The sequence below is a fragment of the Sitophilus oryzae genome, unplaced genomic scaffold (genome assembly GCF_002938485.1).
Source record: "Sitophilus oryzae breed Bouriz unplaced genomic scaffold, Soryzae_2.0 scaffold_1007_pilon_pilon, whole genome shotgun sequence".
Taxonomy (NCBI): domain Eukaryota; kingdom Metazoa; phylum Arthropoda; class Insecta; order Coleoptera; family Curculionidae; genus Sitophilus; species Sitophilus oryzae.
The window spans coordinates 822,998-839,886 of NW_022145624.1; the positions used below are offsets into that span (position 1 = coordinate 822,998).

Below are 16,889 nucleotides of genomic sequence, written 5' to 3' on the forward strand. Positions count from 1 at the left end.
AAAGGAGAAATATTTAAAAAAAATCGGCCATAACACGTAAACGGGCTAATCAAAAATATCTAAAGTTATTCTTTTGAATGTGGGTTTTAGTGCTCTTCAATAAACATGAATAGAATTATTCTCTAAAATAATTAGGGAAGCCAATAACTGACCCCATTCAAATTTACATGGGATTTCCTATGTCCCGCTCGACGATGCAACATCCGGTATTCCATTGAAGCAACTATCAAAAAAAATTATAGCCACAGAAGCAATGAAACTATAAATAGATACTTAACAAAATATAATACTCTTAAATACCTAGAACCCGCAAAAAAACTTCTTACTATAATCTCATTGTGCGTAATCTTCACAAAAACTTTCTATTATCAAAATTTAATTATCTATAATTGAAAAATAACACCTCTAGCACTAAAGCCACACCACTTATGCTCCATTTTTCTTAATCTTATTTTTTCCTTGGAAAATATATCGTTTTACGTTTAATCTCCTCAAGGGACACAATCTGACCCGATCTAAGCCTATTCTGTGGCATAATAGATGTCGAAAACCGCAAGGTGACAGTGTCAAAAAGGCCATTAGAATGGAATTTCCTGGTTTTTAGCTCGATACCTACATGCCATTGTGCGTGCGACATTTTTCTGATCATTTTCAAAGTAGGAATAGGCGAATGACAGTTATTTGATACCGGCTTGTCAAATAAAGACCACAAAAGCACAGGTAATTTGTGACAAAGGTGTTAAATTTTCTGTTTAATTTTAATAAATAGTTTAGAACCAATGTATTTGAGTTGTTTTTTCTTGTTTGGATGTGAGTCAAAATAAAACTCAGGTTTTTTTTATTTAGTGCTTGCATGGTGACTCGGCTGGGTCTTGGTCTTAGTTTTTTGTAGGTCTTGCACTTTTTTAATAAATTTTTACTAGAGGCACTTTCAACATAGAAAATCTTTAAACAAGGAAGTATATTATAGTAGAGTATTTAAAGTAATTTAATACAAATAAAACGTTTTGAAGAAAGAAGTAATGAATTTTTATATGCGCACATAGTGGACACACAATTTTTATTATTTAAGAAATTACAAGGCAAAGGGTACTAGTAAATAAAATTTTTCTTATTTTTTTTTTAAATTTATCTGGGAAAAATAGTATGTACCTACTAAAAAACAAACGTAAAAAGAAAAAGGCAAGACCGCAATACCTCATGAGTCTTGCATGCTTGGTCTTAGCCTTTGTCTTGGGTAAGTCCTGCACTGGTCGGTCTTGGTCTTGGTCTTGCAGATAAAACGCTAGTCTTGGTCTTAATCTTGCTTTTTGTGCAAGACCAAAACAAGTCTCTTTCATCACTATTCATATCATTAATACCGTATGATCGAAAAAAAACGGCGTCCAGTTGGCTGGGAAATGACAATCGATGACATTTCCCATGTAAATTTACATATAAAATGACAGCGATCTTCATTTCATAGCCATCGCTGACGCCGTTTTTTCTCGATCATACGGTATCTACAAATGCTTATAGTATAGGTACAGTCACTATTTTGTGCAAATTAAAAATATAGATAAGATTCAATCCGAGATGGATTAATAACTAATATACCTATTTATAAAAAAATATAAAAATGATTAAATATCTATTTTTATCGGAACCCAAGATACCGCTTAATCCCTTCTCGTAAATATTTGATAACAACAAAAATTTCATTTTGGAATGCGTAGCAAAAAAAACATTTAGTCATACAAAAATCTATGAGAGAAAAGCCATCACAAAAATGAAGGAAAGACATTTCTTCAGTAAATCGTTCGATGTTTTAAGCCCTTTGATGGTTTTATGCTCAATTTTTGGAGTTTGTCCTCCGGTTTACCCAAAAAATGGACCCAAACAAAATTTCGAGTTATTCTACAAGATTTTTAGTGGATTTTGTGTGCTGGGGTGGATTGGTGCGGCTATTGGAGTGTTATTTTTGAAGTACGAACTGAAAAGTACCGTACCTTACTCTGTACTGGTGTCTGATTATTTTGTTCATTGTGGATTAACACTTGTATGCGTCACAATGATCATCAGTTTGGTTTTAGGGTTCACCAAAGGTATAGTATACTTTTTTCAGTAAAGTGAACAGATTTTCTCATTTGAGTCAACCCATAACAGGCGGGGTAGCACAAAAAATAGCGGACATATACCGGGTGGTTGCATCGTCGTTGAAAACATACGAAATCCCATGCCCTGTTGATTTTACAGCAAAGTCGTAAATAGTTTTTTTAAAGGTCCGAATGAATTTAAAAAAAATAAGGTCTAAATTATACAAAAATGTTTTTTCTACGAAAACTTGAAGAGATAGGTAAAACTGGTATCATACAAATCGATAGACAATTAAATTGTGCATCTGATTCACGTAAAATATACAGGGTGTTCCATTTAAATTAAAGAACTTATTACCGTTTAAAGCTAGTATAATTATTTAAAATAATTTTTAGACACTCTGTATAAAGTAGATAGTATTATTTTCATTATTACAAGACAAAATTTAGAAAACAGAAAAACTTCAGTACAAATATTTGATTTTATAAACTAAAATACTCCTAAAGAAATGAAGCATTAAAATTGTTAATGCATTTTCACAAAATCGTAAATATTTCAAAAACGGTAAGATGGCGGTAAATCTTAATCAAATTTACCTTTATTATAATCGTAGACACTAAAAATTTATTAACATACAAGGCATAATTCCATTTAAAATCATACAACTCTGATATTTTTTATTTATTTGGGACACTCTGTAAACCTTAATCAAATTTACCTTTATTATAATCGTAAAAACTAAAAATTTAATAATATACAAGGCATTCGATTTAAAAAAATACAGCTCTGATATTTTTTATTTATTTCGGACACTCTGTAAACCTTAATCAAATGTACCTTTATTATAATCGTCGAAACTAAAAATGTAATAATATACAAAGCATTCCATTTAAAAAAATACAACTCGGATATTTTTTATTTATTTGGGACACTCTGTAAACCTTAATCAAATTTACCTTTATTATAATCGTAAAAACTAAAAATTTAATAATATACAAGGCATTCGATTTAAAAAAATACAACTCTAATATTTTTTTATTTATTTGGGCCACTCTGTAAACCTTAATCAAATCCACCTTTATTATAATCGTAAAAACTAAAAATTTAATAATATACAAGGCATTCGATTTAAAAAAATACAACTCTGATATTTTTTATTTATTTCGGACACTCTGTAAACCTTAATCAAATGTACCTTTATTATAATCGTCGAAACTAAAAATTTAATAATATACAAAGCATTCCATTTAAAAAAATACAACTCGGATATTTTTTATTTATTTGGGACACTCTGTAAACATTAATGAAATAATTTATCTTTATTATAATCGTAGAAACTAAAAATTTAATAATATACAAGGCATTCCATTTAAAAAAATACAACTCTGATATTTTTTATTTATTTGGGGCACTCTGTACCTCTTGCAAATAATATTAATTTTAATTAATTAGTCCTCCAACGATCCCTTACGCACAATTTCAAAAAATCTAATCATTTTTGGCTATAATACTGCTTGTCGAATAGCGTGAACAACCCTGTATATGTTTAAAAATTATTCTGACAAAATGGAAAATAAAATTTCTGGTCTATTATTTTCAATATCTTGCCACCTAATCCAACTTTTTTTGAGAGGGTAACTCCCCTGTACAATGCAAAACATATAAAATAAATACATTTTCCTGATACCTAACATATGGAAATTATAGTAATCGGTATTTTTTGCCACTGATTAAAAATATCGGAATGATTTCGCTCAAGACGTACATTGTCCGCGGCGCGGCGCGCCGTAAATCCATCGTGGTGTGCCATGGAAATATCTGACCGTCGATTGAACGCTCAAGATTTGACAGAACAAATTATTAATAAAAATTCAACCAAAAAATGATAGAAATAAGCTAAATAACTACAGATTTCGAAAAACTTACCCATTTAATAGACGCTGCAGACTCCTGGGAAGATCACAATGTAAAAACAATCACCCGCACTCAAGTTTTTCCGCGAAAATATTGGCGAGAAAATCGGAATAATTTGCCGCAAGTCTCTGGCCAGTTTATTTATTCAAAACTGGCAAAATTGTCGGTATTTTATAGGGTGCTGCGACCGAATATCAACCGATCTTAGAAAAGACACATGTAATTGAAGATTTTTACTTGTATATCGAAAAATTTAATGAAACTGTGGGTTTTCTTAGGTTTTCTTAATAAATGTTTTTAGATTAGGCAATAAAAAGGCTTTTTGGGGAAAATTTGTTTGTATTACTCGACTTGATAATGTTATTTTTGAAATAATATTGCTTAAAATCATGGAAATAAGTAAAATCGGGTTAATTAGTGGATTTTATTTATTGAAAATCCAATTTATTTCGTATTTTACACGATTTTTTGCTTTATAAAATATGAAAATTCATATTATTTGTAACAAGTTTCCAGTATGAAAGAAAAATATGCATACAGGGTTGTTCACGCTATTCCACACGGAGTATTATAGCCAAATTATTAGATTTTTAGAAATTGTAACTGATGGGATCGTTATAGGACTGCTAAAGCTCCAATTTTAAATTATTTTCAAAAGGTACAGAGTGTCCCAAATAAATAAAAAATATCGGAGTTGTATTTTTTTAAATAGAATGCCTTGTATATTATTACATTTTTAGTTTCTACGGTTAAAATAAAGGTAAATTTGATTAAGGTTTACCGCACTTTAATCTTACCGTTTTTGAAATATATACGATTTTGTCAAAAGACATTAACAACATTAATGCCTCATTTTTCTAGGCGTATTTAGGTTTTTAAAATCAAATATTGTACTGAAGGTTTTCTATTTACTAAATTTTGTGTTGTAATAATAAAAATTATACTACAACCTTATACAGAGTGTCTAGAAATTTATATTAAATAATTGCCAGCTTTAACCGGCAATAACTTGTTTTGTAATATTAAATATATTTTGATAGTTTCAGAGATATTAATAAATAAAAAAATATATTTCTTCTTCAGCCTTTTAAAAAAAAATATTAAAGATATAAGAAATTACCTTTAATATTTCAGGGACAAAATTGAAGAAGATATTTTGGTTGCTCCAAAACATCGACGACAAACTTGGATACGATATCAAATCATTCAAACCCAAAATATACTTTGGAATTGTCTTCTACCTCACTCTAATGGTAGTTTACGTCATATATGATGCATTTACTTGGATCACATTCATTGGGCTTGACTGGTACTTACTCTACATCCCCAAGAGCCTTCACATTTGCCAACTATGCCTGGCTCTACTCCTTCCGATGACAGTACTGAAATTCATCCATATCCGCATCAAACTTTTCAACACGACTCTGAAGTTCTACGGAAAAACCAACATGAAAGAACTCCAAGTCCAAATAAAAGACATGAAGAAACTACATAGTAACCTGTACGAGTTGGTCATCACATTTAACAAGGTCTTTGGTACTGTCTGCTTTGTAGGTACCATCATGGTGGTTGGATTGATAATACACTACGTACTGATGCTGTTGGTGTATTTTGAATTTCAAAGTGAATTGGTTGGGTTGAAAAAGAACTATGTCTTGGCCCAGTGTATTACAGGAATCGTACTACCTTTTGTAAGTATTTTTTTGTATTAATATATACACAGTGTCAAAAAAATAGTGTGGTAATTCTGTTATAGTGTGGTAATTCAGTTATATTAATAAAATATCGTTCAACAAATAATCAAGATATTGGCTTGTATCCATCTTAAGTGGGACACCCTGTAGATAGAGTAATTTCAACAAATGACTAGGACTTTTCAACGTAAAAAAGGTGCTCTTCGTTTGTTTCAAAACGATAAATGCGAAATGATAAAAAATGTAAAGAAATGATAAATAAATTAATCTAGGTAATAATTTTTTCTATAAGAATAAAAAATAGGACCACCATTTGTTTTATTTTTAACTGTAGAATCACCCACCGAAGTTAGATACACTTTTTTTGACACCCTGTATAGTAGGCATCCATTACATGAAGCGTTTTTGAGTATTATTTATTTTCAAAATTTCAAATTTTATAAAAAATAAATCTTATTTTCACTTAACGAATCTCCCAAAGAAAGAATTATTTTTTGAAACACCTTGTATATCTATTTTTTAGATGTTAATCATGTCAGTGGCTACAAGTGGTGACAGTGTCTCACACGAAGCTTCAAAAACCTGTCATATATGTCTGTCATTAATGAATAGACTACAGTGGGATCAAAACAAGAACCTCACAGAAGACTTACGTGAGTTAGCGTTGCAATGTTCATTCAGAAAGACCGCGATCACAGCCAAAAGGTTCTTTTCTGTGAATCACAGTATGCTAGGATATGTTGTATCATCTATAATAGCTTATCTCATTGTTATAGTTCAGTTTTTGTCTAGAAGTGATAGCCAAAATAGTACATCATAGCTGTGAATAATAATAAGAATGTTTTGTTGTTATAGAATAAGAATAATTTAGTTTTGTTAATAAATAATTTATTAATATATTTTTTTAATAAGAACATTAAAAAAGCCAGATCTACGAAAAGATTGGACTAATATATTTTTTTAGTCGTATAAATATCTTAAAAGTACATAAATTTTATATATTTTTGTTTCCTGCCATTATTAATATTTTTTAAAAAAAATCCTCCTGTTTCTTTACCAAAAGATTTTTAAAAAAACGCATTCACCATTATGTCAAGAAAAATACAATCTCCTTAAAATTTTACAAACAATATTTCCGTTTTTTTTTATATATTTTACTTATAATAAGAGTTTCATTTTTTTACGTACTTACATCTTCTAACAAGAAAAGGACAATGTGACCAATAATAAAAACAATTTCTCGAGAAATAATAAAATTATAGTTTATACTAACATATAAAACAACAAATAACAATAAAAAAGACGTATATAAATAAATAAGAGCTATAAAAAACAATCACACATGATCAGCTCTGAGACGATGAGTTGTTATAGTTGAGATTAAAAGAGGGAATGCTGTTTACCACATCATTAGTTTTTTTCTGCACATTCCCGATCACAGTGTTGCCGTACTTTACCGTGTTGGACACGGCACCAAACAGTCCACTAATCAGGCGTTTCGACGGGGAGGTCACACTCCCCCCGTCCACCGCCGAAGACCTCCTACTATCCACCAAATGTTTAACTAGAAGACTATTGAAAGCTTGCTGGTTTTCCTGGTGAGGAAAATGGCCACAATCGTCCACAATTTGAAGTCGAAAGGTTTCGCAGAACTCTGTGGACTTTACTACGGTTTCCAGATGGACAAACGGGTCCTTGCTTCCCACCACAAGCACCACAGGAACTTGGACTTGTTTCAATGGCTCGCTGATCTTGGACAGAGGCAAGTTCCTGTAGTAGTTCAACGGTCCAGTCCAATCGTCCTGGCGCGAGAACGTGTACTTATACGCATCAACATCTTTAGGTCCCAGATGCTTAAAATATTGATCTATAATCTTCACGTCCTCTTTCAGAGCATCTATTTCAGGAAGATAAGGTAATTGAACGTAATTCAACCACTTGACACTCTTGGAAGCATTCCAGTAGACGTTAGGATGTGGGCAAGACACAGAAACAAACTTATTCACAATAGAAGAGTTTTGGTGCACTAAGTACCACCCCAACAAAGCTCCAAGATCGTGTCCAATCACTGTACAACTTGACACACCCAAAGAGTAAACAAACTGAGTTAATTCTTCCAGGACTGTGTCGATTTTATAGCTGCTTCTCCAAGCTGGTTTGTCGGAATCGCCGAAACCTTTGAGGTCCAGGGCTATAACGCGGAAGTGTCTGGATAAGGTTGGAATTTGGTACCGCCAGCTGAGCCAAAAGTCCGGGAAACCGTGCAGGAGAAGTACCACAGGGTTGTCTTTGGAACCTGCCTCAACGTAGTGAAGTTTGACACCCTGGAAACATCAGAAAGAGTGTTATAAAAAGCTTCTTAAAAGAGTAAATATGGAACTCAAAGTAAGTAACTGAAAAATTAGACACATTGTTGTTTATTGTAAGATTACGTCATATATGATGCATTTACTTGGATCACATTCATTGGGCTTGACTGGTACTTACTCTACATCCCCAAGAGCCTTCACATTTGCCAACTATGCCTGGCTCTACTCCTTCCGATGACAGTACTGAAATTCATCCATATCCGCATCAAACTTTTCAGGTTACATCACCCTGTATACGTGTGTTCTCTTACACCACAGGTGTTTATTTATATCTGGTGTTGTTTTTGGTGTCACAAAAGTCAAAAGATATGAATGCATTTATCAATTAGTTCAGCCAAAATGCGCGAAATTGTTAAATATGTCTCAATATATCCTCTATACCATATATTATGAAATATACAATGATTAAAACAGAGTAAACTATTTTATATTTGAATTAAAATGAATTAGATTTTTTGACTATCAAAAATTTATATAAAAATATTTTATTTGTATCTCTGATATAATTTTTTGGAATAGTTATATAAAACTGCGAACGGAAAAAATTATTTTCAAAATTTCAAATGAATTTCCTAAAATGTCTGAATTTTTTTGTATGTATGTTTTGTACAGACTGTGAACGTAAAAATAACAAATGCTTTATATATTCTGATGTACTTTGTATTCTTAATTGTTTGAAGTACTTTTTAGAAATTGAATCATATATTTACTAATCTGTATTTGTACTTGATGTATCAACATTTTTCTACAAACTATATAATACAAGATGTCCCCAATTAGGAGGTTTATGACACAGAAAAAAAAATATCTCAAATAATAGAGAAGAATAAAAATTTTCACAGTTAAGTCAAATTAAAAATTAATGTAAATTTTAAATTAAAAATAACTAAAAGCAATTTCAACGTTTAATTATTTAGTTTTCAATCTTATAATATAAAAAAATAAGTTTATTATAATTTTGCAATATGTTTATAGCGGAATTTTCCAAAAATTACGTCAAAGTTAAGTAAAATAACTTTAATATTTTATGAAATATTATGTAAATTAATTAGGCTTTTCCCTTGAATTCCATACATACAAATTTTTCATTGATCGTCTATACATAAATTCATATAAAAAACAAAAAATATAATTGCTAAAAGATTATTACCTCCTATACCCGATATAATCAATCATTATTTCTCAATTTACTCATCCTGTGAAAAAAACTCATTATGAAATTCATTAGGATATTTTTAACTATACCAGGCGCGTCTCGAAAATGGCTCACCTATACCTTTTTTATTTTTTCAGATAAAAAACGACATTAGATTTTGTTTTTGGTAATTTCCTGATTCTCCGGAAATGACTACAACTTTTAATTTTTAAACGGCACCCCATATTTTTAGTTTATTCCATAGAAAATGACACTCTGAGTAGAATAACATATCATATGTCAACTTTTGACATTTTCGCTTAAAAAATCGTATGTTAAATTTCAATCTAGTGTGCCATGGCTGTGTTAAAAACACTAGTTTTTAATCAAGGAGCCTTAGAAAAATATATTTGATCGTCTAATGTTTTTCGTGTCTTTTCCTGGTCGGTTTAAAGATTGTATTTTTAATTATATTTCAATTTTTTCAAATGGAACAAGGGTAGCTCATTAGCATATTTGGAAAAAGCATTTTTTTACGAATAATTTGGTACCACACTCATGGTATTTAGAGTCAAATTGTCGTTATGAACCGCATGTTACAATTTCAAATTGAATTAACTCTTTTTATTTTTTGTGCACGTATACAGATACAGTTACACACCCTGTATATAATAAACAATAACGGTAAAACAAATTAGTAAACACATACTTAATACTTAACCCATTTACTAGATCAATATTCCGTTGAAAAATATCAGTTTATTTAAATCCCAACACGTTCAGTACTACTTATTTGTAGTAATGGTAGTACCATAATATATATCATTCACTCACCTTCAATTTGACGTGCTTATGTTGTCCCAAAGACGAGTCCACCAGACACGCAGGCGGCGTATCTCTTGCCCTAAGCTCCGCAGAGTCCTGCGGCCTCCACAACCATCGTACCAGCCTCTTGGACAGTACCCAGAAACCGAACAAGAAGGAAAACAGGTGGATATGGGCCTGATTCCAAACAGAAATCGACTGGATGCACGCGGACTTCGTCATACTCGCTGGCCGGTGCTACTATGCCTATCTGTAGTACTATCAATGTCTTGACGAACGATCAGCGACGTTATCAGGGAACAGGGGTCAAAATCACGTCGATCAGACGTCTGGAGCATCATGTTTTGGACTGGGACTGTGCGATAGTGAGAGTGGTACGATCATCTAGGGTACTGATACCTTATCGGCGCGAAACTTCTTGATTTAGGTCGATATCTTGATAATAATTGTTATAAAATTTACCCGTATATTACTAAAGAATATATATTTAATTTTAAACTAGAGTAGTAGTACCCGTACGTATAAAGGAGAAATACTTTTTTAAATCACTTTAAAAAACTGTAATATAATGTAAATATTAAAGAAAGCGTTATGTTAATAAAATATCACAATATTTCAGTAATTTTTAGAAACGTTTGACTGGTTTTTGTCTGAGGTACTATTTTATTTCGAAATTTAATAAAAAAACATTTAAATTTCTATTGTTAGGTAACCCAAAATACGAAGTTGTATATCTGGTTGCATAAATCTGTATACTATATTTAACATTAAATTTATTTTTATAAAAAATATAAATAATGATTCTTTATTGTATTATTGTAAATACATATTATATTTTTTTCTATAAATAACCGAATTTTTGTACTGGTATTATAAATTAGTCTGTGATACCAAATTCCTTAAAAAAATTATTTAATTATGAATATTATTGCAATAACTTCTATATATGTAACTGTAATTAAAATTTAAATAAAGTTTCTGTACACATCATTATTATTAAGAAATAATGATATATTTGAATTAAACACAATAAAGTGGTTTTAAAATAATTTTATTCTAATATATGATTTCTTGACAAAATGGTGAAGGAATTTACTTAAATGAATAATTTTTTGGAAAAATTACGTTAAAAATTTATTAAAAAAATACAGAAAAATATTTGAAAGCACAAATAAGTACACGACGTAAAGCAAGTGCACAAATAAGTACAAAAATGCCATAAAAGTGTCTAAAACACTGGAAAATCAGGATCAATTTTTCTGGAAAATTCCTGCAAACCCCCTTTGACACTGAAAAACTTCACTGGCAAATCACTCAAGTTTTCTTTGAGTTTCCTCACTGCCCTTTGTGAATCATTACCTCTTCGACATATAACATACACTAAAAAATATTTTTTAACAAAAAAAAACAATTTCAAAAACCTTAAAAATACCATCTTTTAAGTCAGAATTTTCCTCTTTTATTAGATGTCGCAATTTTTCCAAATTTTCCTGTTTGTCTATGCAGTCATACGGAAAATTATACGATTTAGGAAGCCCACACATTTGAAATTGTATAACAGGCCTTACATCAAGCACCAAACGCTTTCCTAACTTTTTAGAAAATTCCTCGACATTAACGTGCTCTTTATTTTCCAAAATATCTATATTAATAACCTAAAATTTTCGTTTAAAAACATACGAAAAAAAAACGGCGTCGAATAGCCCTCGAATATTTTTTTCTCAAAGGTTACTGGGACGCCAATTTTTTTTTAAGCATATATCGTACTTTATCGTGAGCAGCTGCGCCACAAAACTGTTCATAATCTACCAAATCTTTGATAACTGGATCATCACCACACATGTTACATTCCGTGTTTCTAGGTCTTAGTTTTATGTCCCGGAATTTGGTCCTGGAACCGTCAAACAAAAGAAGTCTTCCGGATAGTACTCCGGGCGAATTTGTGATGATTTTAATTGTTTCTAAGGCTTGTAACACCCCTATTATACCGGGGACTAAAAAAATATGAGCTTGTTTTATGGAAATATTGTATAAATCACCCTGTATAAGGAGAACGGTAATTTGAATTGAAATAAAACTTTGTGAGCTTATGCAGGTTAACTTAAAGCATTTTTTAAGAATATATAGAGTTCTACAGGGTGTCTCCAAAAAAAGTTAGGCATTAAAGTTTTGTTTTTTGTAATGGCACACCCTGTATTTTAATTGATTTTTGGATTCTAAGAAAATAAAGGTGAGTTTATTAGAGAGGAATATTACTGAAATGTAAGGATTTTGAAATATTTAACATTTCCTAAAATTAAAAACAAATTTTTAATTTCCATAAAACCTACCTAAATAATTATAATTTACCCTGTATAGCCTGATATGCAGTTAAAGTAACCATTGTCAATCAATTAATATACAGGGTGTCTCATTAAAAAACACAACTTTGCAAATTCTATCTTAAACTAACTTTCATAACCTCCATAAATTTCATTTGAATACAAACTATCGTTCTCCTCAAAGCCTCCGCGTCATATGAGAGGCGCCACCCTGTATAATGTAATACCATACCAGGGCCTAACACTCCACCATCTCCACAACTCGTCACAGTTTCCGGAGGAGGAGGCACTGGAAACAGACACCTATAACATGGACCCCCTTTGTAATTGTAAACTGTCAATTGACCTTCGAGTTGCAATGCACTTCCCGATACCAAAGGTATCCCGTTCAAGACACAGGCATCATTAAGAAGATACCTCGTGGCTACATTATCAGTTCCATCAACCACAACATCATATTTGTTGCTGCCAAGTAGTTTCTTTATTGAATCACTGTCTACGTGTAACTTTAAAGGTATAACTTTTATAGATCTGTTTATACTGTGTAATTTATCGTAAGCAGACTCAACTTTCGGTCGATTTATATCATCTTCACTGTGCAATATCTGTCTGTGTAAATTTGAAAGCTCCACTTCATCATAATCAACTATTGTTAGTTGACCTACTCCAGAACTTGCCAGATACACGCTTGCAGGGCATCCGAGACCTCCTGCACCTACTACTAGTACCTTTGCATTTCTTAGTAAAGCTTGTCCGTCTATACCTATTTCTGGCACAAGTACCTGTCTACTGTACCGAGTAATTTCTTCAGCGGACAAAGCATTGTTACAGTACTTATTTTCCTAGAATAAAACATCCCTGATTTAATGCTATATTATGGATAAATCAAACGTACCAAAACAGAATCTTTCTGAGTTGCTAGTAATGCTGATAATTCCTGTTCTTTTTCCTTTAGCTGTTGTTTAAGGTCTCGTATTTCTGCCAATAGCACGATAGCGTTTTTCTCTGGCATGGCTGTATTTTATAAATACCTTATCCGTCCACTTTAAATTATCTGCTTTGAAAATTTTGAAATAATTTCTAATTTAGTTAGAAAATTCTTGGAAAATTCTAACCAAACAAAATATAATGTATGCAACCAAATATACATCAATTACAGATTCCTTTCTAACGGCTCTATCTATGATCAGTGGTTATAAAAATTTTGACTTTGACAACACCATTTAAAAATATAACCTAAGAAATCTAAACGAACAAATATACGCAAACAGAGACATAAATAAATAAAATCTGGATAGACAAATATTTATTTTAAACTGTATTTGTAGAGTGATAAAATCAGGACCTTTATTGGTAATTTTAGAATGCACCTATCCATTCTTCTCAATGTAAATATGATATTTACCGACAAATACACCTTTGTTATGAGTCATATTCTAAATTAAACAGTAGACACACACTTAAGAGACTTCGTTTGATGGAATAAGAAGACTATGGATATTCTTAAGCCTATAATAAAAATAATAAGAGGCGATCTAACTCCTGAATCTCCAGAAAACATGGAATTTCACGGTCAGTTTACTATAGAAGATGATTCGTTAAATGGTGCAATCCTGAACAACATTCTACTTCCTGAAGAAATAATACTTAATATATTTTCATATTTGGAGCCTAGAGAGATTCTGAACTGTTCGTTAGTATGTAAATATTGGTGTAATTTAGCTAAATCTAATACTTTGTGGCAGCATATCTATAACGAAAGAGAATTTCCAAAAAAAGCGAAAAATCTGCCTTGGTATGTGTTTTACTGTTATTTTACTACAGACAATTTTAAAAATCTAATTAAGAATGGTAATGGGCAAGAAAAATTTAAGCACTGGAGCATAACGGCAAATGGAGGTGATAGAATTATAATTGAAGATATCCCAAGCGGATGTGATCCTCTAAATTTAGATATTCCTGAATTTAATAACTGTGCCAGTTGTTTTACAACATCTTACCACTGGTGTACTAAATACCAAGTAAGTAGTGATCTTTTTACTAATTTTGAACTATTTTTTCTCTTCTATCGCTTTCAGATAATAGATATAGCCAAAAAACATCTTCTATCGTATATTATAAAGAAATACACCCCAAAAATCTACGCCAGTGAATGGTATTGTGGCAGGTTCGACTGTGGAAGTGTGTACAGGCTCTATGTGATTTGTGAAACCCCTGTTGAAAGCGCTAGGGATTTGTTACAAAAGTCCGATCACCATTTTTCCTACAACCAACAATTTCCTGGGGGCTCTCTTGATAGAGAAGAACCTTCTGTCAATTATAAAATGGAAGTGGGTATTATTCAGCAATTTTCAAACCCACAATGGACGAAGGTATGTTGTGTTGTATTATGTGGCCCATATTAGTGTGAGGAAGTGAAGGATATCTTTGTTATTATAAAATTTTAATTCTGCATATTATTGTACACTATTTTTATTTGAAGCACTATGCAGTGTTGCCATTCTATTTCATATTTACTGAAACTTTGTTGTTAAAAACACTAAATCTATATCTGAAAAAGTATTAGTTAATAATACTTAGTTATATTTTCTCAAAATACCTAGGAACAGAATAAATCCACTAAGGAAAACTTACATTACCTTATACAGGGTATTTTTATGGCGTCGCCAACATCGCAATGTTTAAAATGCTATATCTCGTGTTTTTTAAACGCAACACCCTGTATATTATTTTTCGCTTAGATGCAGAATGAAACAGTGAACGTTTTTTCTATTTAAAGTGTTCCTAAATTTTTAACAGTTTTGCAGATATTCGCATATTTTTATATCTTACTGACTTGACTTCCTCGCACTAATGAGCCACCCTGTAGACGATTTTAAGGCGCTGATTTAACTACAGAAAATGTATTGAAAGAAATCAAATTTTTTATTTATAAGTTTTTTTCTGCAGGTTGAAATTGAATGGAAGGATTACCCTAAAGATATAAATGCCCTGTATTTTCGGCATCAGGGTAAAGATACCCAGTTTTGGGCGGGTCACTATGGCAGCAAATTTGCTGGTGGAGTCTTAAAATTTGTGTTTGAATCCATTGAACCCATTCCAGATGACAGTATGGACAGTGAGGATGTTTAATACAAACTATACCTTCATAATATTGTGATTTTTTATGCTTTTTTTTAATATCCTTGACTTTTTTATTTAGAGACTAAAAAATTACAATAATATTTTCACTAGAAATGTTGCCTAAAAGTATTTATAAATTTTATTACACTTTATTCGTTGTTAACTGTTAATATAAATAAACTATATCATTTTTTTTCTGTATTTATTAACGATACAACAATCCCCTTAAATGAGATAAAATTGTTGATTTACTAAAGAATTATACAGGATGTCCTATTATTCTGAAATAAATACAAACTGTTTACTGTTTGATCGAGAAAAAAAAACGACGTCACGGTAGCCTTTGAAGTAATAATCGGTAATAATTTCTGTCTGGTCAATCCCTACATATATTTTTTTAATACATTTTTTAATTGCCAGAAGACGTAGTCAAAATCATAGATGGTTAAAATTATAGTGAAATAAATTAAAATTTCTTTTCAGCAATGTTCCTTAACAGTTTAAAGCGTTTTTAAAGAAGCATTACTAATCTGTGGACGTAGGTTTTTTACGTTTTTATAAAACGTAAAAAGTATTTTTTTACGTGACAAAAATATATTTTACGTGTAAAAAATTATTTTTTTTTATCGAAAAAGATCTAGTTCCTACACATCTTAAAAACTATTTTATACACTTAATAAACTACTTTATACACATAAAAAACTACTTTTGTTACTTTGAAAATTGAGTTTTTTGTGTAAAAATTTACATTTTTTATACTCGTGCGTTTGTTTCTTTTACGTAGTAAACTATTTTTTACAAGTAAAAAATACTTTTAGGACGTAGAAAAATTAGTTTTTTATGTGTAAAATATAATTTTTACACGTAAAAAAGTGAATTTCGAAGCGAGACATATTTCGTTCACCATTTTTTTTCATTATTTTATGGCTTTTTTTTATTATGCAGGCTGGTCAATAAAATGCCGAAATGTAGTGATATAAATTCATATTTTTTTCTATAACTGCGGACGTAGAAAAAATATGCGTAAAAAAGTGTTTTCATTGTAAAAATGAGTTTTTTACGCGTAAAAAAATAGTACTTTACGTCGAAAAAAGAACTAGTTTCTATAAACGTTAATAATTGTCATTTTTACGCGCAAAAAACTATTTATTCTACGTAGTAATAAACTATTTTTTACAAGTAAAAAACTACTTTTATTACGCAAAAAAAATAGTTTTTTATATGTAAAAAAATTGTTGTTACGTCGAAAAAAGAATCTAGTTTCTGTAAACGTTAATTGTCATTTTTTACGCAAAAAAAAACAATTTCTTCTACGTAGTAAACCATTTTTTACACGTAAAAAACTACTTTTATTACGCAAAAAAATAGTTTTTTATGTGTAAAAAAATAGTTTTTACGTCGAAAAAAGAAACTAGTTTCTATACACGTTAAT

The 16,889-nt window shown here is 30.7% G+C and overlaps 4 protein-coding genes across 4 annotated transcripts; 2 read left to right on the top strand and 2 right to left on the bottom strand.

The window, feature by feature from the left end:
• Window positions 1-1,733: 1,733 nt before the first annotated feature.
• On the top strand, window positions 1,734-6,595 carry LOC115891522. The gene is made up of 3 exons (XM_030912005.1): window positions 1,734-2,084; window positions 5,125-5,681; window positions 6,208-6,595. The coding sequence occupies exons 1-3, from the start codon at window positions 1,769-1,771 to the stop codon at window positions 6,502-6,504; spliced, it is 1,170 nt and encodes a 389-aa protein (XP_030767865.1). The 5' UTR covers window positions 1,734-1,768; the 3' UTR covers window positions 6,505-6,595.
• Window positions 6,596-6,821: 226 nt separating this feature from the next.
• Window positions 6,822-10,478, bottom strand: LOC115891516 (epoxide hydrolase 4-like). The gene is made up of 2 exons (XM_030911992.1): window positions 10,023-10,478; window positions 6,822-8,008 (listed from the first exon to the last, which is right to left on the bottom strand). Exons 1-2 carry the CDS (start codon window positions 10,233-10,235, stop codon window positions 7,031-7,033), a joined length of 1,191 nt encoding a protein of 396 aa, XP_030767852.1. The 5' UTR covers window positions 10,236-10,478; the 3' UTR covers window positions 6,822-7,030.
• Window positions 10,479-11,051: 573 nt separating this feature from the next.
• On the bottom strand, window positions 11,052-13,488 carry LOC115891554 (adenylyltransferase and sulfurtransferase MOCS3). Its single transcript, XM_030912044.1, has 5 exons — window positions 13,230-13,488; window positions 12,567-13,176; window positions 11,781-12,007; window positions 11,446-11,668; window positions 11,052-11,393 (listed from the first exon to the last, which is right to left on the bottom strand). The coding sequence occupies exons 1-5, from the start codon at window positions 13,344-13,346 to the stop codon at window positions 11,242-11,244; spliced, it is 1,329 nt and encodes a 442-aa protein (XP_030767904.1). The 5' UTR covers window positions 13,347-13,488; the 3' UTR covers window positions 11,052-11,241.
• A 71-nt stretch (window positions 13,489-13,559) lies between these two features.
• On the top strand, window positions 13,560-15,651 carry LOC115891561 (F-box only protein 6-like). The gene is made up of 3 exons (XM_030912052.1): window positions 13,560-14,355; window positions 14,413-14,706; window positions 15,284-15,651. The coding sequence occupies exons 1-3, from the start codon at window positions 13,828-13,830 to the stop codon at window positions 15,464-15,466; spliced, it is 1,005 nt and encodes a 334-aa protein (XP_030767912.1). The 5' UTR covers window positions 13,560-13,827; the 3' UTR covers window positions 15,467-15,651.
• The last annotated feature ends 1,238 nt before the right edge of the window (window positions 15,652-16,889 follow it).